This window comes from Nothoprocta perdicaria, unplaced genomic scaffold, assembly GCF_003342845.1.
Source record: "Nothoprocta perdicaria isolate Ctin4 unplaced genomic scaffold, notPer1 scaffold_29, whole genome shotgun sequence".
In the NCBI taxonomy this organism is placed as follows: domain Eukaryota; kingdom Metazoa; phylum Chordata; class Aves; order Tinamiformes; family Tinamidae; genus Nothoprocta; species Nothoprocta perdicaria.
This window is the reverse complement of record NW_020455521.1, coordinates 2,431,315-2,456,091: the sequence shown is the minus strand read 5'-3', so window position 1 is coordinate 2,456,091 and position 24,777 is coordinate 2,431,315. Positions and strand designations below refer to the sequence as shown.

Genomic DNA, 24,777 nt, shown 5'->3' with positions numbered 1-24,777 from the left:
GAAACTGTCTAGCTTGTTTTTATGCTAGAAACAAACCTCTTAAGAAACTTTAATAATTAAAGCTGCAATAAACACTATACCTTAGCAATCAACATATCTGAATCACAAAGCGCAAGTTATTAAAGCTAAAAAGAAAGAGAAAACAACTTAATCTTTGAACAGTTTATTATTAGACTTTTAAGTTGTAAACGCCAAAAACTGCAGTACAGGGCAACTGACAGAAGAAACACTTGCCTGCGGCTCCATTTATTCTTTTACAGAGTTAGTGCTTAGGTTTAAAGCTTTGGAAAAAAATATCAAGCAAACATTTTAGCGTAAGCTGCCTTCTCTTTCTCCTTTTGGGCTTTCATCTTCTGTTTGATTCTAACTGTTTCCGTTTGGATAGCTGCTTAAAAGAAAAAAAACATGATCCAGTTATAGTAATCACTTTTCATCAAGTTTCCTAATACTGCCAAGGGTAGATGACAATGCTATAATTTACTGATCTTTATTTTAAATGCTAGAACTGCGTTTAATTTCTAGCATGTCAGACATTAACTGCACAAAGACTCTTCCCTTAGTTTGTTTCATCTAACAGTACAACAGGCGGAGGAAGATATAGGAAAAATAGTATTGATGTCAGCAGAGAATTTATGATGCAAGAATCTTATCCAAYGAGGTATCAACAAAACCAGAAAATTACACTTTGAGAGGGGCAGAACTTCCTCTGTRTGTTGCTGACCTACACAAGCAGAAGGGGACGTTTTAGCCCATGATTCCAGAGGCATCAATGTTGTATAAAAAGGTTTTTATGCAACACTCAGCAGGCTCTGTGCTTGACAGATCAGCCTTTAAGTTTCAGAAGGTGTCAGAAGTCAGGAGCTTATGCTTCACCCTGGTATAATGTCGCATTTTAATTTGTTATATTATTTAAAAAGAAAGAAAAAAATCTATAAAGAAACAATTTTTACCTTTGTCATCAGGGGCAATTTCATGAGCCTTTTTAAGATCAGCCTTAAAGAAACAGAAGTATAAGTGAGTATCTTGATAAAGTATTTCAATTTAAAAAAAAGTGTGTGTATAAATGTGTGTGTATATATATAATCATTACCAATGCCTGATCGAGATCCTTTATTCCCTGCCATCCTTGAGCCCGTCTATAGAGAGCTTTAGTATTTGCTGGATCTATTTTAAGAGCCTGTAAAATGAATCAAATAGCCACGTTAGCATTTAGCACACACTCCCGCAGCCAATCTTCCCRTTTCGTTTCAGAGTAAACTCCCCAAACAGTCACGGTGTAAAGAGGAACACTGCACTGCAGCCTTCCTAACAGCTGCCTAGTTGGCTTTGCTGCTGTTGCAGCAGAGCTGGTCTTCTCTGAGGAACAAAAGACTTTGGGATAGTGYGGAGATTGTATCTCTACATTTTTCAAGGCAAAGGTACCTGCTGTTCACGTTATCCTACCCCCGAGTCTCGGGGTGTGACTCTGCTACAGCTCCTTCCTTCACCAAAGAACCTTGACAATGGGATCATAAAGAAAACAGTCTTTATGCAGACCTTGTTTCCTTGCTGGAATGGGGGATGTGTATGAGCAGTCCAGCCCCTGAGTCAGGAACTTTTCAAAGTTTTCATTTCCCCCTTATTGAGTCAATTTTGCTAATGTGTATATCCCAGGACAGTGATCAGCTTTAATATGACAACAGCAAAACAGAACATACACTGCCTAGGCAAACAGACTGTGCAAATACTTGAACAGTAATTGAGTCCCACAGTTAACTTAGCATTTAGCTAGCTCCGTCCTTTCCACGAGGAGCTTTTTTTTCCCCCTCCTTCGGTGAAAATCARTTTCTTATGACAAAGATATATTTGCATATTTTTTTTTTTTAAGACTACAGTTCAATGGTTAAGGAAATCTCTGCATGAATATCTGGCTTCATTAATCTATCATTTTTAATTATTTAATTAAGAATTATAGACAGTAGAAGCCGCATCCACAATTCTCTATACATCATTTTGTCATTGTCTGTGTATGCAAGGAGCTTATCCTGATCTATGTGTCTGCTACCAGCCTGTTCTGGGTCAACAGAGAATTAAGTGTCTGTCTTACATATTCACAGGAKCATTCCTTGTTTTTTAGATGGACAGATGTGCTCATACTTATCTTAAAGGAAGGTGTGTTTGAACAAGTTCAGCTCTTTCTAACTCCTGATTTACAGCAAACAACCTTTGTAGTGCAGACTGTTAATTTAAAAAGCATTTGGCCCTGGGGAATCCTAACTGAAGGTAAGTGTAGGATTTCTCATCAACCATTACCTTGACTCGTACTGGTTAGTCAGTTCTTAGCACACTGCTGTTCTGATTAGAACAGTGGTGTGCTGTGTAATGCTTCCTAAAAGAGCTAAGCTAAATGCATTACAGAAGTCTAGTGCAGCTGTGCTGTTACACTTACCTAACAGTTCTGTCATGTTAAGGAAGGAGAAAAGGCTGCTTTTTCCATACCTGTGTAGCCCTATGAAATGAAAACATTAAACACTAAATTACCTCTGAGCAACTCTCAATAGCTCCTTGCCAGTCTGACAGTTTTAGTTTACAAGCACCAATGTTTAGAACGCAAGTCAAAGCAACGGTCTTTAACTTTGGTTTGTCTGCTGCCTCTGCCACTGCTTCAGAAGCTTCTACATACCTGCAGGCAAAGAAAAACAAATATACATGTATAAAAAAAAAGGATTTAAAGAGAGTACGTATTAATGTTGTCAGCTTAACTTCCATTTCATCATGCCTTTAGCAGTCTTTCCGAAACTGCATGCCCACAAACTTCTCCAAATTAGTATTTTCTCCTAATTCATATTCTTAACTCCATCTCAATTCCACTGTTAAAAAAAMCCCTACATATATCAGCCCTACCCTGACCTGTATCTCAGGTGTATTTTAGTTTAGATGGGTATGGCTTACAGCTCATTTCCCTTGGTAAAGGAGGGAATTCTCTGGGCTTTGTTAACTCCAGCATCACCTCTTCCCTGACTGACTCCTAGGACCCTTATCCTGAAGGCCCGAGCTGGCACTGGCTCAAGACCCAGCCCCATCCTTTACTGCATCTCTGCTTCCTAGGGAAAGGGACAGGCCCACTCTGACCTTCGTCCACAAGGCGTTGATGCTGTCGGGTTTTTAGCTCCAAAGGCAAAGCTTTAAGAGCCTTACTTGAAAAATACACAGACAATACCTAGGTTTTACCTAGGAAAGGGGGAAGGAGGAGATGGACAACTGTAAGACAAAGTTCCTTAAAGATCTGTTCCAGCCTGTTTTGCTGTATCATTTCTAAAATGTTTATGTATATATTCCATTTATTTCACATTTTGTATGGGACTATGGCAGGTTTTTTGAGCACAAAGGAGAGGATGCATTTTGGGTTAATATTTTAATTTTTGTGCTTTACGAGGACATCATTTCTTTGAAATCAAGGCCGTTAAAACTCAGATGAATCACCAAATATGCCTCAGTTCTTTTTCTGTCATCATTGTTACTGTTATTGACTGTTAATAACTATGAAGCTAGGGATAAATGTCAGTAAAAAATAAAAAGAAATAATTGGGAAGAACCTCAACTGTATAAAGCAGAAAGTATGAAAGGAGGAAAACAAGAACAGAAAATCATGATTTTGAAGACTAGTCTGAATTGCATGTGACATCASGATGATGATGGCACAGTGCCTCAGAGCAAAAATAAGTAATAGTGAAGAATTACTAAGTATCATATTTGGATGTGATATCTCTTGAACTTAMCATGTCCTAAAGCTACTGATTGTTAGAATTTAGATGCGGCAGCATCTCGTGCTCTTCCCTCTCCAAATATTTCAAATGCTGCTGTGCTGCTCCTCCCCACTACACATCAGCTCAGCAGTATAGACAGAGCAGCACGAGTAATTCGGAGCTGTAAGCAACACTTCTTGCATATAATTCTTGCCCARTAAGCAGCAAAAGTACTATCTGAGTTAAGTGTCTAAAAATCAAGCASTTCTTTTCTAGATTCTGGAGTCTTTATAAAACTTAAGAGAAAATGAAAGGCACAGCATCAGGCATTTTAAAGTTCACTTATCATTGCTTGATTGCAATGTTAATTTGGATTACAGAAACTACCTGGTTTAATGATGATAGCCTTACCGTAAACTTTTACTATACTTTTTAGCTGCCACTGCCCAATTTTGGGATTTGAAGAAAGTATTTCCTATATTCTTTATGTCTTCTGCTATGGCCACAATCTTGTCAACCTAATAAAATAGATGGAAAATATAAAGTATGAAATTACTTATGAAGAAGGTCTTAATTTAATCTTTCACAGTAGGATTGTATGACCATCCTCTCTCAAAAATCACCATCAAATCTCAGAACAAAATTACTTCAATTTAGACAAATAGTGGTTTCAAACCACTCCTACAATATTCTCTATGTAGAATGAGCCAATAAGTAATGTGAAAGATGAATTTCCTAATACCTTTAAAAAAATAAAGAAAAAAGAAAAGAGCAAAAGCAGTTCACCCCTCCAGTGCTGCTGCTTTATCAGTTAAAGACCTAAAGGTGTTGACTGATTGCTATTTATGAAAAATCAAGGTATCTTAACAATCAAAATGTAAGTCTACAACTGCTTTATTCCCAAGAATATCGACTTCTGCTTCTCAAAGCAGTATTAATCACTTGAACTCTACATGTAATCTCAAATTAAAAGTCATATGAACATATTTTTTCTCTAAAAACTCTTTTCACCAGGTTTTCTATAACTAGCTTATATAAACAAAATTAAGGAATACAGGCAACTACCAACTTCAGATCTGAAGCACAACAAATGTTACCCAAACAATTTTCCAAGTTAAAAGTGTTTCTCAGGGGGCAGATATAAGGTCTGTCTGAATTGTAATTGGAATGTCTTTTTGCTCTTCTATTTCTGATTTTGTATTTGGAATCCACATAGACAAGCCCCTTTTTTCCTCAGAAATCACTGTCTGATTAGCACAGTTTGTCCATCTCATTCACACGGTAAAGTAAAAACCTGCACAACACAAAAAGTGCTGTCACGACTCTGCCTCCTAACTGTAACTGCAACCTGAAAAGTTCCCAATAACTATTCGGAACTGAGAACTTTTAACTTTGCTATAGTCAGATCTTCAGAAGAGSTTGGTCTTTAAATACATACCCTTACAATATTAATAATAAAATGTCACACAGGAAAGTGTGCAGGTGCAACATGAAGTTACACGTTTGAGAGATGGAGTTCTGATAATTCTACCAAAAGTGTAGCGCAAAAAAAAACAACAAAAAAAAGCCAATGTGAAAAAAAAAAAAAAAAAAAGTGGAATGTTGTGTTTTTAGTTACTGGGAATAGTTAGGCATAGCTAGCACTGAAAAAAAGAAATAGACAGCAATTCTCTCCCCCAGCATTCTCTTTCCTAAAACTCACTGTTACGTTTGATCATTACTTTGACTGATCTTGAGAAGAAATGCTTAGTGAAGAGCTTCACAGATACTGTATAATTTAGATTACTCACAAATCTCACTTTTTCTTTTGTAAAACAGTTACCTAGAAAAACAAACAAACAAAATCAAACACTTACATCTTTTAAGTCTATATCTGAATCTTCAGGAAAATCTGGGTGAGTGTCTCCAGAGCCATCCTGGGGAACAATTCCCCAGTCTTCTCCTTCCTTCAGCTCTCCACATTCTGCAATAACACACAACTAGGGAAAAAAAAGAAAAAAAAAAAAAANNNNACTGTACATCAAGACAATATCAGAAAAAAAAAAAAAAGAAAAAAAAAAAAAAAAGGACTGTGTGCTCTCTGAAATGCTGTAAAAACGCTCTGTCATCTGCTGCTTGGTGCAGCAATTTCGGAAGCCTGTCACATCACCCTTCGACTCAGCCCAAAGGTTTTTACTGCAGAGAGTATCTGTCACCTTCAAGCACCAGCATCCAACCACACCCGACCCGCTTCCTACAAAGCTGGAAGAGGAAATAGCAGTAAGAAGAGCTGCAGCAAGCAGGACTTTACAGCAATTATATCAGAGGTGACTGTTCTCTTTTTTCAAATTGACAAGCCTTTTAAAGTAACAGATACATTTTCCCAACAGTGACAAGCTGACATGAACTACAGGTTGATTGCTTTATAGGATATACAAGTTTCTGACATAAAACTGACATAAAAATCCACTGACTGATTTTTCTAAAACACTTTAGAAAACGAGTAACCACTTCAATAGTTTTTAATCACAAAATCATTTTTTCCCTTCTCAATAGCTCTGGCAGAAATGTTTCAGATTGGAGGAACCTACAGTCCTATAAATCCTTAGTCTCAGTAAGTGCTAAACAAGACTTGCAAACTGTTTGCAGAAGGAGAGAATGAAAGGCTAACTGTATGGTTCAATACTTCCTCCAAACAACTTGCTAAAAATGATGCCTTAAGCATTTTTTTTCTAGTAAATGGTAAATAATTTTTAATCATCCTGAAAAGGAGGTCAAATCAATTCATAGTTTTTAGTCAAGACATCACCTAACGGAAACAGAAGCAGGATTCCTAGGCAGCTGGATATGGCTTACCTTAGCAGGCTTTTCTCCRTTCACTTCAACATTCTCTAATATTTTAACAACGCCCATTCCTTTGATTACTTGGCCAAACACCACGTGTTTCCCATCCAGGTGAGAAGTAGGCACCGTTGTAATGAAGAACTGAGAGCCATTGGTACCAGGTCCTGCATTTGCCATGCTCAGCAGCCCTGGTTTATCATGCTGTATAACAAGAAAAAATTGCAACCAAGATATACAAGATCCGCTATAAAATCATACATAAAATGCCGGAAAAGCTATTACTATATATTGCAATGACAACCATGATGACAACTTTGGAGAGGCTGCACTCCGTTTTACTGAACTTCTAATAGGGCAATTAAAAAGAATATTCTGAGGAGCAATAGGATTCAATTTAAATAAAAATCACTAAAACTTTAAAATTAAACTCAAGGTCTATTTTCAAAAGAATACCTTATAATGAAAGTTTTCATCTTCAAATTTTTCACCGTATATGCTTTCTCCGCCTGTGCCATTTTGATTTGAGAAATCTCCACCCTGGACCATGAATTGCTTAATAACTGTAAAAGAAGATCATTATTAAATCCAGTGCTCCCGGATATTATTTAATATTATTTATTTCAGATATTAATAGAAGATTTCCATTTTCCACGGTGTAATAGAGAATTTCACAGAGCTTACTTCTATGGAAAGGGCATCCTTTGTAGTGGAGGGGTTTTCCCGTGGTGGGCCCTGCTCCTTTCTCTCCTGTACATAACGCACGGAAGTTTTCGGCAGTTTTAGGTACAACGTCTGCAAACAGCTCAAAGACAATCCGCCCGACTGAAATGACAAACASAGGGTGAGACGTTTTAAGTCCTCTCCTAGGCACAATCAGGTGCAGAGCACTGCAGGGCAACGGCATTTTTATTCATAAGATTATTTTTGCTTTTGGGGATTGTTTTGTGGCAAACAATGACAGAGCCCTACTTGACAGAGCAAAGATATTATCAGCAATGAACTGTGCTACGAAGAATATCAAAAATAGATACTGTATCTGCACAGAACTTATACTTTCTGGAGCTAGAAAATACAGGCTCATAAAACTGTCATGCTATTAAAGTCTGCAATTTTTAGACCAAAGCAAGGCAAAGGTTTCACCCACGTACATACACACACACAAAGGAGTATYATGGTAGCTCTTATCTGAGCCAAAAGGTGGCTAAATGTGCCTATCAATACTACTTGTAATTCTCTTGACATGTAATCTTATTTACTAGTTACTAGACAGTAACAATAATACTTTATATGTGTATGAATAAATCACTATTATAGATGCAAGAAGACAATCATTAAATGCAAAAATATGCACGGTTTTACTTAATGCAAAACTAATTAGATAACACATACAGATAAATGGATGCTATATTATTTTTTAATAAATTGGCCTGTCAGATTTCTCACTCTTGGCAGCTGCCATCAGCAACGCTGCAGTTTCCTCATCAGCCTAACAATTAGTTAACACCATTTCATTCATTCTACTGGAAGCCACATGTAGGTAAGTTAATTCTAATTAATACAGGAACGAAAGCAAATTAAGACAACYGGCAGGCGGTAGTGCGTTTCTGAGGCACTGACTTTCCCCCCGGTGAGGCAGCAGGGCGAACCGGCGGGCGCGGCGCCCCGGCRGACGGGAATTGCATCCCAAACCCGCGTACTGCGGGAGCCCGGCTTGTGCACGGGCCGCTCCGGCTTCCAGCCCGGCACTGGCCGCGCAGCCCCGAAGCCAGGGACCGGGAGRAGGAGGAGGACCGGGCCGCCGGCTCGCCCCGGGCCTGCTCCGGGCCCGCTTCCCTCGCGCCCCGGCACGGGCAGACCTGGCGCCCGCCGCGCACGCTGCGCCCTGGCCCGGCCCGGCGCGGGTAGATCTGGCGCACGTTGCGCCCTGGCCTAGGCCAGCCCGGTAGATCCGGCGCGGCCTCCCCACCTCGCTCCCCGCCGACGTCCACGTCGAAGAAGGCGCGCGGGTTGCGGGGGTTGCCGGGCCGCGCGGCCGGGCTCGGCTGCGACATGTCGGCGCTGGCGCCGCGGCGGGGCAGAGGCGGCGCGGCCGCTTCCCGCTCCGCCCCGCTTCCCGCTCCGCCCCGCGGGCCCCGCACGGCCCTGCGCCCCGGCGGGCCCCGGGCGGGACAGGCCCGGCTCGGCCTGGGGGCGGGCTCGGCCTAACGGGCGCCGCGACAAAATGGAGGCAGGCGCGGCGCGAGGCCGGAGCTGAGCGGGGCCGCCCTGGGAACGCGGCTCGTCGAAACGGGCCTCTCCGTGCCCTGCTGCCCTGAGGCGTCCTGGGAGCCCTGCCTTCTTCGGGGTTCATCGCGGCCCACAAACGTTTCCTCTCCTAGTTCCTGTCACCTTTGAAGTTTTGGACGCGAGCTTCATCGGGCTGGTTTTCATCTGTCTTGCAGTGTGTCTTCAGTATTAGGAGTATTGGGGGCAGTTGTAATTCCCGGGTTAAAAGGAAGGATAAAGTAGCATTGATGTTAATAATATTGTTCTACATTGAGATTGTTTTCACAGGCTCTACGCAGATGTTGAGTAAAAGAAGAGATCAGCATTGAGCGCTGCTCTGTCTCACATGTGGGAACCCTCAACAGAAGGAAAGGCCATGCGTGCGCATCCGGGAGCACGCAGTGAGGGATTAGTGGAAGCACACGAAGGCATTTCTCTCTCTGGGGCAGGTTGTGCAGCTGCGTCAGGGATTTCCCAGGCTCCGGGACGCCCAGAGTCCTCCCCAAGTGACGCTGCGCTCGGCCGTAGTGGCAGCCACCGGGATCTGCCCTTGTCGTCACACAAAGCATAGGTRAAGAGCAGCAGGAGCTCTGATCCCCGTGACGCTGGCCGAGAGGGCATGATCTGGAAGAGACTTCTTGAGCAGACCCCTGAGGGAAGTGCCTGTTGKTGGTGTTTGCTTGCTTGCCTGCTTGTTTTTTGTAATCTCCCTTGAGGGCTGCTGGCAGCTTCCCCTCGGCAAGAAGCTGATGCAGTCTGCGCACACCCTGCGGGCTTCTTCCCTCGCCAGGTTGTAATAGACTGAGATTCTAGGGTGATAGTTCATGTTACATGAATTGGAAGAACCCCTGTGCAAGGTACTTCAGAGGTGCAAAGAAAGAGGCAATCCCTAACCTGAAGAGATTACAGCCTAACCAGACAGGATGGGAAATTATGTGAGCAGAATGAGCCATCTCCTTCTGCTAGGCACCCAGGCACTATAGTACTGTAGTACTGTAATCTAATATAGTGTATATATACTATATGTATCATTTTATAGTAATTGGCAATTGTAAAAAAAAAAAAAAGATCAGACATAGCATCGCTTCTTTCAAGAATTTACTGATCTTGTGATTAAATTAATACATTAAGTTGTATGCTGAATTCATAAGTAAATAATCCCTTTGAAAGTCAGAGGCATTTTAAAAAGCCCTTTGAGCTCTATTTTCAAGCAGTAAAATGACTGACTTGTGATCYGGAAATGCTTTGTGATTTTGTAAATTAAAACTATTTCCTCTTATGCAAATATTGTTAGATACTTCTGATAACTTGTACATATTTGCAAAGCAATACCTCTTGTATATAATTAATAGCTGAATTGCTTGTTAAACTTTTTATTTTAATTCATATATTTATTTTCCTGCATATATAGCTTGGACAACCTAGTAAAATTAGTTTGAMTCTTGCCATTAGAAAAACATGTGTTGGGGAGGCTCAAAACTTGAGGCCTTTGGCAAATCGTCCTTGCTAGGTGTGACACTCCAGCCTGAGTGCACTCCAAGGCATTTCAGAGCAAGAGTTTTTTTCATGTGGATCTTATATACCTCCTTTTGATATATGACCTGTATGTTTCTGTAATTTCATGTAAATATATAATGATACTTATAGAGAAGAATTATCACCAAAAAGCAGCTAAGTAGATCTTTATCATGACTGTATTCTTTATTATAGTAGAGAGTCTTTTTGGTGTGCATCAAATGTAGGTATCATGAAGTCCAAGATGATCAGCATGGCTTAAAAGATGAGAGTGCAGCCAGCAAACAGCAAGGCCAACTACAGGTTTTGCCTTTCAAAATTCGGGATACTGTGATTTCCGACTGAGCTTTGGAAGGCTTCCCAGGCAGGAGGGTTAGAAATGCAATCTGCTAACTCCGACAGCCCTGCTGTAGAGGGGAAGCAAACCAGCTTCTGGACAAGCGACAGGACATGCACAGGTAGATGCATCTTTATTTCATTATATGTTTCATTGTATATATTAACACTTACCAATGATTCTAAAACWAGTACCTTAAATTATTATTACCCTTTAAAATGCCTTTCATTTTTCACTGACTTTATCCTTCATGTGAAAAGACGGTGTAACTGCCTGTCTATATTAAGGCAACACCTTCATGTCATTATTCAGACACTGGGGAAAGTTGCTGCAGCAACAGCACGAGTTATGTAACACTACATTCAATGCAGGATGAGTAAGATAGTTTGTAGGGGGCTGCAATCTCGAACTCTGTCTTCCTGTCAACTTCTCTCCCTGTTTGTAAGGTATAAGACATTTTGTAATATATTTTAACATTCTGTATAGGAAGTCACTTAGATTTACTACACTAAATAATACAATTAACAACAAGTAATTATTAATCCCTAATCTCTCTCTGTTTTTTGATACCACATTCTACTCGGCCTGTRTGAGATGGCAAGAAAATCTGATTCTGTTTATTTCACAGAATCCAAAATGTAGCTGATGCCCTATAAGCACCGCAGGTTTATGGWATTCATACAACCTTATAAACTATGCATCACCACCCAAAGGAGTAAGTAGGTATTTAACAGACATCCTGGATTAACCAAGTTTTTTGTTAAATCTTCAGCAGTTACCAGTTCTGGTTTCTGGTTTCTTTTTTTTGTGGTTCTTGCAAAGCTTAGTTTTTGCTACAGATGTGTAGGAGGATTTGGGACTTGTGCATTCAAGACTGGAAACAGCCATGACTTAGTAGCCTTGGCTCTTATTCCAGCCTGTCCTGGCTATAAAAGTTCCTGGCTATAAAACTTAGTTCCTCAAAAAAAAAAAAAAAAAAGTGTATATATATTTCAGAGCATAAATCTCTTCACAGAGATTTATGCTCTTCACAGAGATTTATGCTCTGAAAAACCCAGGAACGCTTATTCAAGCACTCAACTATTTTAGGATGTAAATTATCCCTTTTATGTACTGACAGCGCTCTCTGTACAGGAAGCGTCTAGTCCTTCAGTACCTATTATAAATAAGTTTTTGATTTTCATGTGGCATACCTGTATTTTTTGCATTTTCTTTAAGAGCCAGGGCTGTTGAGACAACACCTTGCTGTGAATGATGTWTGCTTTTGACCTGGTACAGCTTTGCTTCTTTTACACCTGCTCGYATTTTGCACACATGAGAAAGACAGTGAAAAATTTTGTTTGTCAAGCGTACTTTCCAGGCAACTCCGTTTGGGATGGGATAGTGCATATTGATTTTTTGAAAGCTACTTCCAGATTCTCTGCCGATTAAGCTGTGTTTGCCCCATGTTTTTTGAAGAATAAACTTAAGGAATAGTGTGCTTTTAGAAGGAAGCACTGTCTTCATGTTTTCTTATCAACTTGAGAGCATACTGACAGTTACATACATAAACAAAAAATACTGTGAACTACTACTGGGCAGAGCATCAGCCAAGCCACAGGGTGCATTTACCTTACAATTTTGCTCAGATCAGWAGTGCACTTTTCAAGTGAATCTCCCAGGTGTCCCCACTAACTGTCTTTGTTTACATCTAGGAGTAGTACCCASGCACCCAAACAGATGAAACTAAATCAGATGTGTTTCAGGAACACACCCAACGTGCTCCAGCCACTGGTAGTTGTCAGGTGCACAGAGCAGTTTACAACTAGTCAAAGATAAGTTATTTTATGCATCTCTGGCCATTACAGTAATTCCTGTGTGGGGGAAAAAAAAAAAAAAAAAAAAGCACTACACAATCTACCATGTTGCTGACACACTCTTTAGGACTGTAGGCTTGCCAGATAAAGGGTATTTGGACAGTCACATCTGAAAAAGAACACTGATTTGTATTTGCTATCAGATAGTGCCTAATGACCYGAGGGTTCAAAAACTTCAGGGTAGTATCCTTCACTCCTCTTCAAAAAATATCACTATCTTTTTTTTTTTTTTCAAATCTTTTCCCTTTTTTACAAAGCAGTCAGGACTGAAATTGTACCTCTTGCAGTGCTAAATATGTGCACTGAAAGAAGATAAAAGACTTGTCACAGGGATTTCTTGTGTTGTACATTGCAAAAGCCTTTGGTGATTTTCTAGGTTTCCTGAAAATGAGCTAAGATGCCATGATCTTGCTTGCTTACTGCACCGCAATCGCTGGTTAAAAACAAGAGTTCAGATCTATGTTCTCTTGATGGACCTATGAAAATATGACCCTGCTGGTGGACAAAACCACACAACCACATCTGCCTGTAGGGAAAAAAAAAAAAAAMCCTACAATTTTTGTAATAGTTTATCCTGTGCAATGTGTAGTGTCCAGAAGTTTCCTTTCCYGGGAGGAAAAAAAAGTTGCCGGAGCTCAGGAAAGGGAATAAATAGATGCTTTACATGTGTGTATGCATAAAATATATACATATACAAATAAAGCAGACATACAAATGGGTACATTGCATATGTGGGTATACATATATTATTCTGTATATATAATGTATGCTATATATATATACACAYATGCACACACACATATAAGTGCACACCCAGGCGTACTGCCCACGTTTGTGGTTGTCTCAACAGACACATGTACACACGGCATTGTCTCTCCCCGCAGCCGCGGGGACCTTTAAGGGCTCTCCCCGCAGCCCCGCCAACGGCTCCAACGGTCGCAACGGCCACGCCGCGCGAGGTGCGGGGAGAGGGGGATCGTGCGCCTTTAAGATTGGCTCCGGGCGCTCTAACCACGTGCTGGGGGCGGGCCCGCGGCGCGGCGCGGCCAATGGGGAGCGCCCGAGGGGCGCGGCGCGGCGGCGTCTCCGCGGCGCGGTCCCGTGACTGGCGGCTGCCGGCGGCGGCGCTGGGCGGAGCGGCGGGGAGCGGCGCGAGGCGGCCGGGCGTGCGGCGTGCGCTGCCCTCGCCTCCCCTGCGCCATGCTGGGCGGCTCCGCGGCGCCGGGGATGCTGCTGCCGCGGCCGCCGCCGCCCGCTGCCGCCTGAGGCGCCGGGCGAGGCGAGGCGAGGCGGGGCGGCCGGGCGGGCGGGCAGGCAGCATGGCCCCCACGCTGCTGCAGAAGCTCTTCAACAAGAGGGGCGGCGGCGCCGCGGCGCCGCACGGCCGGGCCCCACGCGAGGGGCCCGCCTTCAGGTGAGAGCCGCGGCCGTTGGGAGCCGTTGGGGGGGGGGGGCCGCGGCGTGGGGGGCTCCCCCCGGCCAAGTGTGGGCAGGGGAAGCGCAGCCCGCGGGAGGCGCCGCCGCCCCGTTTGCCCCCCTCGTTTGATCTCTCAGGCACTTCATGGCCGCGCTGGGAGCGGCGCCGCGGGACGGGCACGGGCCCCGCGCGCGTGACCCCGATTAGCGCCCCTCGCCTGGGCAGCAGCGGGCAGCTCCGGGCCTCCCGCTGCGCGCTGCTTACCATCGCACCGGCCCTCACGGTGGGAGTTACCAGCTCTTATTCCCGCGTGGCTTATGTAATCTTTATCCCATGTGGGTTGCTGCTGCTCCCTAAACCTTCAGGGATGGCACTTTGCTCGGGTTAGGCATTTGGAGCTATGGTCCTGCTTAGCATCTGTCCTGCTGCCGTGACCAAAGCCWGCTGAGAGTCACTCCTGTCATAAGAATGTCTCGTAGCCTCTGTGTCATCCAGCATGAGCCAACTGGTCTCGTGGTCACATAACATACGGGCTTCAAGTGGAGCCTGGACTTTCACTGCTTGAACTGCTAGGAGCACAAGGGGAGGCAGAATCTGTCCCTTATCCCCGGAGCAAGGGCCGYAGGGCAGGTGTGAAGGATCTCCATCATGGTGGTGCCTCCTCAGTTTCAAAGGCGATCCGTGCAGGTTACTGCCGAACACGTGGCCAAAGCAACGAGATCGTGGTGGAAGGTGAAGTGGCATCAGCCTGCACGTGGCATCATCCCTGCAGGGAAGCCCTGCCCCAGTGATGGGGCACAGCACCCGTGCCACCTTTGTGTGGGACTTCAAACCTGGTCATGTGTTGTAGCTACGCACTGTGTTTGCTAGTTATTCCTTATATCATTCATGGATTTCAGGATCATTTTAGTTTGAAAGAAAACCAAGCTGTTTTCCACATATAAAGCCAGTGACAATTTCTGAGTCACAATATTTTTGTGTGAAAGTAAAGTACCTGGTATCAGAGAGGCAAAAACAGCTTAATGTTATTAGTTTTAGGTTCTTGGGCTCTTTGAGGAGCTCCGTGCAGGYAGATGCTATACACAACATGTATCCTCTCTTAAGTCAAGAAAATTGCTCAATCTGGAGTATATGGAAAGGTTGGGGGGGACTTTTTTTTTTTCCTCCTCTGTTCCTGAAGTTTGATATGGCACACTTCCCTCCCCACACACACGTTGAATAGCATTTAAATTATGTGACACGTTTTTGTTGTTATTAAACAATAWTATAAGTAATCATTCTCTTTATTTAGCAATTCGCCATCCTCCATMATCCACATTTTCTTTTTTGCATATTTAAGGTCTGTTTTGCATATTTCTTCTAAGTTATTAGAAGCATTTGGCATGTGGGTTGTTTTTCTTTTTAATATTTTATCTTTTTTTTYCTCCCTTTCCTAATGATTTTTAAATGTGTTGCAAGGTTTCTTTCCAGTGATCTTTTAGTGATGTGCAGAAGCATACTTGTTGGTCCTTAGAAAATAGGCTTTCTAATAGGCTTTCCGTTRAATAGTAATCTTTGTTTAGATGAAAATATGTGATTGGACCTAAATAAAGAGAAAGATTTCTTTCAGTAACCGCTATATTAGGCATGTAGTTCTGGTCACTGGTAGAGGCAGAGCATTGGGATCATTCTTTGGTCTAACAACAAGCTTATGTTTAGGATCCAGCCCTTCTCTGTGCTTTGGTTAGGGAGATCCCGTCACATTGAGCATCAGCCCTGCTGCACACGGCTCTCCTGAGCGGCCCTGGGAGAGCCCCTGTGTTGATGATGTGTAGCTCTGCACCTTGCGTTGTTGGGAGACTCCTGGAAGCGCGTGTCTTGCACACCACCTCCCCCAAAGCTGTAATAAAAATGCTGAGCATATCTTTATTAGATATTACATCCTCTAATTTGATTTACTCTGGACCCACCCCCAAAATGCACAGCTGAGAAGCCTTGCTTCTTAACGCTTTGGCTACTTGCCTAGATAYTGTGTTGCAGAGGGTTGAGACTTGCCCACAAGAAGTTCTGTTTGCTTGTTCCACCATCCTGCCCTCCTTTAAGCTCAAGTTAAAATGTGACCAGGTATTGGAGCTTCTTCCTSTCTTTGGTTCTGCAGAGAAAAGCAAACTTCAAATTCCATGTTCCTTACCAGGACAAGCTGGCATGTGCTTGTAGGAAAAAGAGTCATGGCGTGTATATGTGAGTGTGGAGCCACAGGGAATGGTTTCCTGGGTGCATTAGCATTTTCACTTGGATCAGGAGTGTGCTTGTCAAAAACCCTCCCAATTGCCTTTTCTTGGGCTCATGCAGCTGAGTGGCTTCAGCATGCAGGCTGGATGCCTTTGGATTAAGCAAACCTGGAGTGTTTAAACTGCTTCAGCCGCTAATGGGCTCTCAGACCTTGGGAGCAGGCAAGCAGCAGGCAAAAGAGGCAGCGTGGCTGTTGGGACCTTCGTACCCGTTGACCCACCCTGTGGACCCAGWCTGTTCTGCATGCCGATGTAAATACAGCCCTTACTTGTTGCATGAGGAGAACATAAGCATGAGGTATAGATGCTATTAGTATAAAGCTATTATATTAATATAGGGCTCTTAGGTTAGTGGAACTCTCTAGTGGTTTGTGCCTTYCTGCAAAATAATGGAAATATTGGGCTTGAATTTAATGGTAGAATGGTAGTGTTTACATTTGTAGAATGCTTTGGTTACTTGTAAAAAGAGAAAGAAGAAAACAGCCGCGAGTTCAGATATTTGTGTTGTAATTCTGTGTTTTATTTTTTTTTTCAAGAAAAGTTTTGTGCACAGTGTGCAAAGGTTTTTTTTTTTTTTGTATTATTATTGCTGCTTTCTGCTTCTCTTAAATAAAAATATGTATGGGTGCTTTTCAACAGAGAAGTTTATTTGACTTTAGTTTAACAGCTTTCTCTTTACYTCTCATTCTGAGAAACCCCAATTACTTCACTTGTGAGAAATAGCTATTTACGTGTAGCTAAGATTGCCTTAAAATATTTCATGTCCCCTTAGCAACTGTAACTTCCCTTAGAAGACTGAGACAGTGGATCTTAGCACGTATTTTGTAGTGCTACCAGAGTTGTGTGCCCAGCAAAAAGCCAGTTGTTACTTCAAAAACATCATAATCTCCTAGATGTTTAGGTTTTAGGGATGAAGCAGAGTATTTAATAAGCACAGTGTTTTAAAACTACATATCTCTGATGTTAACTGAATTCTTGAGGAAGGTACTGGGGAATGGCTTTAAAGAAATAAGTATGGGTTGCGGGTCTTTTGATTGTACTTAAATTTACAGCAGTTCATGTGTAATTGATGAGTTTTGCTTTACTGTGCTTCTCAACACGAAAGACTGAAGTTCCCTTTAAACTGAAGCGAAGATTTTTTTTCAAATCTCCTGACAAGGGGTGAAACTAGAAAGCCTGTATCTAGGGCATGTAAGAATGAAAAGAAATGCCTCAGACTACTTGCAAGATTAGACTTTCACTTATAAATGTGTTGTCTCTGCATGCTGATCTCTGGTAAGATTTCTTTGATATTGGTATATGCAGCAAAGGAATGTCGAAAATAGRAAACAATTTCACTTCATATGAATTCTGTAAAATGTGAGACCTTGGTGTTTGAGCTGGGTTTGGAACTTGCAAACAGGTTATTACTTCAACTTTAAATATCAGTTGCTCCTTCTGGTGTCTCTAATGGAACGGATGTCATGTTGTAGCTGCAGGATATCTATCTGGTAGCAGTTTGTTAGCTTCGGTGTATGAGATCATTTGTTTGGCAGTTGATACTAGTAATTCCTTTGGTCATAGTGCTAAAATGCTTGGTGAGATCCCACTCTCTGAGCATTTTTTTCAGAGTATTTATTAGCAGCCTGGCAATATTCCACCCTCTGAGAAAAGGAAAGGAAGCAGTAGCAAGCTGTAAGTTTGCTTGCATGCCATTTTGTGCAGGCTTGCAGCCTCGTTGGGTTTGTTTTGAGCTTCTTGCAGCTGAGCAGACATCCAAAGAACAATAAAACTACTAACCACCTATGTACCTCTTCACACATGGACTATACCTCTRTATATGTGGTTGTAAATCCATTTAAAAGCGTTTCAAGCAAAATCACAAAATCACTATTTTATGTGCTGTAGGAAGGGAAATTAAGTTCTGGATCAACTCTGAGCGTGGATGCAGGGAACATSAAACATCGAATGTTGGCTGTATGCCTCTTTACTGACAGCTGAAGATGGGCCTTATGGTGCTGTATTATACCTCTGTTCTTACATTACCTTTTCTTTAGTAATCACAGATAAAAAGTAAGTTTTGCTGAAAGATATTTATTACAATCTCGCAACAAGACATCAGMGTGGTGAAGAAGTGACTGAAAGTGTGATCTTCTAGAAAGACCATTCGTGGAAACTAGACTTACAGCCTGGGGCTATTTGCAAAGAAAAAGAGCAAAAGCCCAGTCCTTTGGCTTTTGAGCTTTGYAGGAATAAAGGCTGCTCTTCTCTCTACTAAATTTTGTTTTGTTTTCTGCTCCCCCTCCATACCTCCATCACTGAAAAGCCTCTTGGTTTCTATTAGCCCTCTTAAAAGAGAATGAGTTTCTCTCATAAGGTTTCCGGAAGAGGTCCTTTCTGTTTTTTTTTACCTTGGGCATCTAAAAAGCTGTGTGAAAATGTATAAATAAGCTGTATTTTATGAGTAATTAATGTTGTGTAACCATCTAGTTGTATGTTTCTACACATCTGAATCTTAAACTTGATTGGATAGTACAATTGGATAGTAGGCAGTTAATGCCGTGTTCTTATGGCACATTTGCCATTGGCATGTCTGTCTGCACAGGTGAGTACTCTGCCACATACTGAGCCCAGCATAGAGAAAGCTTCAGGGTAGTGTGGTGAACGGAGCCTCAGGGCTTCCTACRCTTATCAGTGGCGTGTCCATAAAGAGAGTGCACTGCAGTCTAAAGCAATTCTGCTGGTAGTATAAGCAAGTACTTGCTTGTTGACATAAATGGATYGTGAATGAGAAAACAGAGTTGCTTTGTCTTTGCAAAATTTGGATGTTCATTCATAATATATGATTTCATGGGGAGCTTTTTTAAAAGCTGATGCAGAGCTTCCTTGCCAATAGTGTGTGATTTCCCTAGACTTTTATGTAAGTTTAGTTGAAGCAACAGAATAGCTTTATTAAAACTTATATAATGAGAGGGAAGATGGCAGGGATTTGACTTAAATGTTGTAGTTGTTAGTTATCATGTTACCCTGCTTTGACRTAGTGGGATGTAGATGTGTGTGGCAGTGGCATTTCGCTGGAGTTTTGGTCCAGCAGGCAGTGACAGTAGACCAAAAGCCTTATGCAAGCAAACATCACTAAACTACTGTGTACTACAGAAAATAGAGTAGTTATTTTCATAAAATCAGAGTATTTCTTGTTCTGGCCTTTCATTATTTTTTTTCTTGTGACATTTGGAAGCTGCTGCAGTGAAGCTGCTGAAGACTCTTCTTTGCAAAGGTGATTCCTTGGATGAATGCTGGCTGCATGTGTTGCAAACCGAGAGAGATACCTGCTGCCTTAGCTRTTTTTCCTGACAGTAACCATCATTTGCTCGTGTCTTTTCTGGTGTTCAGAGATAACTTACRAATGGAAGATCTGGTTTGAGAACTATGTGCAATGTATTTTCAATGGGTGTTTCTACTAAGTGCATCCTTGATGAAAACCATRTTATTTGTAACTGTAATGCCTTAGACAAGGTGTTGTAAGGARAATGTTTTTTAGAGTATCTTAATTTTCAGTATTTGCTATACAAAGGTTTCCATTTGTTAGGTGAAAGATGAGAAGTTTGATTCTGTAGGATGGTTAACAGTCTTGCTGGAGAGAGAGAATAAGTGAGAAAAGGAGGACTCTGAATTGGACATTTCTTCTGTGGAGACAGAAGATGTGTCTGTCTGCACCTACCCACGCCCTTCCTATGCTAAGTGTCTGATTACTAGGGCTCTGGCAAGCAAGCTGAACGTGGCTGTTCACTGTCGCTTGCCCGTCATGCATGAATCATCTCTCCTGTGTGTTCTGCTTTGTATTCCTGAAGCTGAAGTTGTTCTCTGTTCTGCCTTCTCCTCCTCTAGCAGTGCTTACATCACTCCATCCACCCCATCTGTATGCGTCTGTCGCTCGGGCACTGTAGCAATGTCATGTTTCGTGTACAAGATCAGGGTCACAAGACGAGCTTCAGCGCAGCTTGCAAAGCAAACTGCCGAGGCATGAGAGGTCCGGTTTGGTTTCCTTTGTAATGCCTGCACCTTCTCAATTACACTTGGGGCAAGTACTGGTGCTCTCTGATGCTTGTACCTAGTGAACAGCCAAAGTGTTTCTGTTTTACTCATCAGAGCACTTCCAAGGTGTGGGTCATATTCTTGGTTGCATTGATTTGTACAAGACACAATGAGAGTTTTACATTAAACTTACTGTTGTTAGAGCTAGCTCATGATTTTTCTTCCATGAATTACAATGAGGTGAAAGTTGAACACGGTGTGATGTAATTGCTGAACCAGTCTGGARCTTCCTCTGCAGTATGTTCTCCCTTAAATGTGTTACTGTTCAGCTTCTGTCCTCCAAGGTGCTCAGTGAATTTTCACATGTGCTAAAGAAATCAGGTGTCTTAAKTAAACAAGCTGTCAGTATTTATTTACCCTTCTAATAGGGGTGCTAACAGGCTTGACTTGATGTTAGCACCTTCAAATTACAAGCCTGAACAGTTTACTATAGTATAGCACTTTATAGTGAAGTATGAAAGTTTTTTGCATAATCACTCCTAGCCTTTATTATCATCATGTCTGCTGACTGTTAAAGAAAAATGGCATAAATAAACTTGATACTCTGGATTTTTGTTAGGAGTCTTTACACTAAATTCTGAATCAGGATATTACCCGACACCTGAAACATGTCAGCTTTTGAGGCTGGATATGTGAATGCACAGATCCAGGATACAGGAAAACTGGATAGATAGGTCATTCTCTCATGGGTTTCCTACAGACTCTCCTGTGTAGTTGKAAGTGGGTTATTCTTGGATAATACCTTCACCAAATATGAATCACTTCAGAAGTTAATATAATGTCATGAAGTTGAAGCCTTGTCTGCTCTGGAAAAGCAAACTTTCACTAACCTTTGTAACTGTCAACAGAGACCAATTAATCTACATCTTAATGACCAGATGCTTCTGTTGCCTGGTGGTGTGGGCATGAGAACTGACCCAGCTGCTACAGATAAGTTGAGCACTTGCAGAAGCTGCTTTTGCTTACCTTCCTTTGCCTTTCCTTTCACATTCACAAAATGACCATTTTCTAAGGTTTGACACTTAACTCTCTAACTTGCACTTGACTTGTGCTTTAAAAAAGAAACAAATTCTCCAATAAGAAGGGTTGTAGATCTTTTGTTTCTGAAATTCAGTCTTGTTCAGCAGAARTGAGTTAAGCAAGCTGTGCAGATAACTCTTAGATTGCAAGAAAGGAGAGTTGGTTACCTCTAGTGCAGGCAGGAGGAAGAAGCAAGTTTGCTGAAAGGGAAACAAGGAAAGTTCATGTCTGTTCTGAAGTTCAAGGCTTGGTTTTTGGCAAACTGCTACATGGCTTAGCCTCTGACCTTCTCCCACGCTCTATGGGAATTGATTCTTAGCTGGAGCTTGTGGCTTCCCCAGCAGAGTTGCTGGTGTGTTGAAACTGCCCGCGGTCATCTCCATGGAGAGGCTCTACCCTGGTAGAGCTGCTCTGTGCCAGGCTGCTGGACTTCACGCAGAGGTGGCTGAGAGGGCTCGTGTGCTCCAGAGCTGAGCTCCGAGCGGGCTGCAGGAAGAGCTGGGCATTGGGGGCAACTTGGCTTTGCTTGGCAGACAACCACGTGGGCTGTGTCTGTGCTTTTACTGGAGCTTGGCCCTTCGCCTGGATGAAGCTGAGCTTACAGGGTAGTCAGCTGAAGCAGCTTCAGGAGTGCCAAACTCCGCCTTACCAGCAAATAAAGGAGTTTCTAAATCATGGCAAGGTAAAGAGTAGGAAAAATTAATCCTCCTTGGTTATCAAGGTATCATATATAATATCTGGCTGTGGATATAAATGACTTGCTTACTAAGCACTAAAAACCATTTCACACGAGTCCAGATTCCAGAGTGAATGAATAATGATGACTTGATGACGTTAGTCTTTGAGACCGTTGAGGGTGTAAGTGTCATCCGCTGATTACTGTTTAGTTCAGGAAACAATCTGGGTACAAACTTGTGCTCAGAACTCCCTGTGTTCAGTCTTGCATATACGAGTATGGGAATGCTTTTGGCTGGAAGTAGGAAAAAATAATGTGTATTAAAAATAGGTTTTTATGCCATTTTTACAGTGATATGATAATTCTAAAATGGCAATGTATAGCTGGACTGCATAATGTACTGTATTAGTAATGGAGAGGAAAATGGGAATGGGTTTWTGTTTTTTTTTTCATTCAGTTGAATCTATGAACTTGTATACACGGTGCTAAACTTACCGGATTTCTTTGTCTGTCATGGGTAAGAAGCAATTGAGCCAAGGATAACCTGGAACACTGAATTAAACTGTGTTTACTGTTTGAAGGAGTTATTGCCTGTTTGTGTTCAAATATGGTGTTGGCATGTGAACTAGAGATCTGAGTGAAACAGTGGGTATTTATTTGCATTACTAAAGCACTAGTAGTTAGTTATGGACTAAACTAGGCTTAACTAGAGTTCTGTCACTGGGTCCTGTCTTGACTGGACAAGAAGGAGAGAAGTTTGGGTTTTATTTGGTGTATTGTAAAGAAGGCATAGCTAGCCTGTTGTACTAGAGTTTCAACTTGTGAGAAAGTTCGGCCCATTTTTTAGTTATCAAGTCCTTTCTCATATAGTGTTTTATTGCAAAATGCATGAAACTTGTCCATTTTACCTCTTCCCAAGAAGAAAGATTTCTAATGTGTTTAAGTACGTAACTGCTATATAAACTTACTGACTTATATTAAATCTAATATTTTATATTAAATATTTGGTGATTGGCATAGATTTCTACTTGCCACTCAAATTTTAGCATGCTACTCTGTGTAGATAACTTGATGGATAAGCTTGACTGTATAAATTTTAAGTCTATGTACATAAAGTGTACATGTATGTTTTAACAAAATGTTTAATACCATATGAAAATAGTTTTTGCAGTTGACCGACTTTAAGCAAGAGTATTTCATAACTTAATGACTATTTATGCATTCAAAGCCTTGCTTAATTGGGGTGAACAGACCCCCCCCCCCCCACACACACACACACACCTGCCTTGCATCCAGCCCCATACAGTAAGGTTGGCTCCGACCATATCTGTCAGCTGCACAACTGTGGCTTGGTTGGTTTGAAGGATTACAGTTGGATTTAACTACCCTGATCTCCTCTGCAGGGTTTTAGGAGCGGGCTCCGCCTTCCCTTTGCAGTGACGCTGGAAAGTAAAAGTATACGAGCCTTGAAGATTCAGTACCAGTTACTGGAAAGCTACCTTCAACACTGCACGCAACAGAGGGTTAAGGAGAGCCTTTTGGATGGAGTAGACAAGCACAAAACAAGGGGAACAAAACACATTTTTGTCTGTAACTAATAAAAAAGATTCCGGAGTTGACGTTATATCCGTCTGCAGTTATCGCTTCATTCAATCTAAGTCAGGATTTCCTGGTATTCATCTCGGCAGAGGCGATGGACTGCTGATGTTGTAGCAATTTTGGGGTGACCAAGTATGGCTTCTTGTGTGTGCGTTCTTTCCTACTCTCTTGCCACTTGGGTAAATCGGTAAGTTTACATACTTATTTGACGTATTTAATTTTTCTTCATTTCCTTCTTGGATCTGCCAATGTGTTATTGCAGGGTAACTTTCCAGTTATCTGTTTAATCTCTATTTTAAAAGACTTGCAACCCTGATATTCTTGCAAGACTTTGAGCCATCTATAAGTGTTTACATTAATATTCTGTAGTTGATGAACAAATCAGACTCGGACAGTTTCAGCCCAGGGCAACACCAAGTAGCCACAGCTTGTATCTTTGTTGTTATGTATTGGAGGTCTTAATCTATTAAAATAAAAACTGAGAACTATAAACCATGCTGCTGCATATAATTTGGATTTTAACAGCTTGATATTTAAGTGAATTGTAAGGTTTGCTTTGGAAGTAGATCCTAAACAGCACCTTGAATTTGCGAGAATATGTGTAGAACCAGGTAACTGTATTTGTGCACGTATGTCAGAGAGAAAGAAACAGCATGCTGTTGAAAATTTGCTTTTGGATTGGTGGCAGCTGCTGATTCCTTGGGAAGAGGTTTTCGTTGGAAGAAGGAAATGTCTAGGCAGAGCTTGGATGTCTGTACTCCAGAGAACTCTCCCCTGAGGTGGGAGCAGCTGTTTGGAACAGGGAAGAGAAGGGCACTGGAAACGACTTCCATGGCCCTGGAGAGCACCCTACCCTGCGTGGCTGTAAGGTCCGAGGGAGAGTGCCACCTCTTCCCGACTTCACAGAGCCCTCCTGGGAGCCAGGGCCTTTCTGTGGACATGTTTAATTACTTTGAAATTTTTGTTTGTTTGTTTGAAGTAAAACGAATATTTTTCACCTAATCAGAAGCAGAGGTGGTATGGGATTTTGGATGCCAGTGGTTTTTATGTCTGTTATCAGCTGGCATCAAGATATACTTGCTTAAGTCTAATGATATTTCTTACTCGGTTCTGTTATTTATTGTTTCATATTTTGAAACACTCCCTTTGAACAGGGGCTAGAAGAAGGCTGCAAATGGAGTGCTTTTTTTCTCTGTCTCT

At 42.0% G+C, this 24,777-nt stretch overlaps 2 protein-coding genes and 1 long non-coding RNA gene across 5 annotated transcripts in view; 2 read left to right on the top strand and 1 right to left on the bottom strand.

Annotated features, from left to right (window-relative positions):
- Positions 1-152: 152 nt before the first annotated feature.
- PPID (peptidylprolyl isomerase D) lies at positions 153-8,624 on the bottom strand. Its single transcript, XM_026041688.1, has 10 exons — positions 8,515-8,624; positions 7,230-7,370; positions 7,002-7,108; positions 6,561-6,749; positions 5,582-5,704; positions 4,137-4,243; positions 2,521-2,662; positions 1,091-1,177; positions 951-993; positions 153-385 (listed from the first exon to the last, which is right to left on the bottom strand). The coding sequence occupies exons 1-10, from the start codon at positions 8,597-8,599 to the stop codon at positions 297-299; spliced, it is 1,113 nt and encodes a 370-aa protein (XP_025897473.1). The 5' UTR covers positions 8,600-8,624; the 3' UTR covers positions 153-296.
- Positions 8,625-8,851: 227 nt separating this feature from the next.
- LOC112949320 lies at positions 8,852-9,222 on the top strand. The gene is made up of 2 exons (XR_003249809.1): positions 8,852-8,988; positions 9,102-9,222. It is a non-coding gene; the product is annotated as an uncharacterized LOC112949320 (long non-coding RNA).
- A 4,618-nt stretch (positions 9,223-13,840) lies between these two features.
- Positions 13,841-24,777, top strand: part of FNIP2 (folliculin interacting protein 2) — a 45,856-nt gene continuing 34,919 nt past the window's right edge. For 2 of the 3 annotated variants that reach the window (XM_026041696.1, XM_026041694.1), the window contains exon 1: positions 13,841-13,935. In XM_026041696.1, the coding sequence (XP_025897481.1) occupies positions 13,841-13,935 (95 nt within the window). Of the gene's footprint in view, positions 13,936-23,713; positions 23,765-24,777 lie in introns of those variants that run through there. The other variant, XM_026041693.1, reaches the window with a different exon arrangement.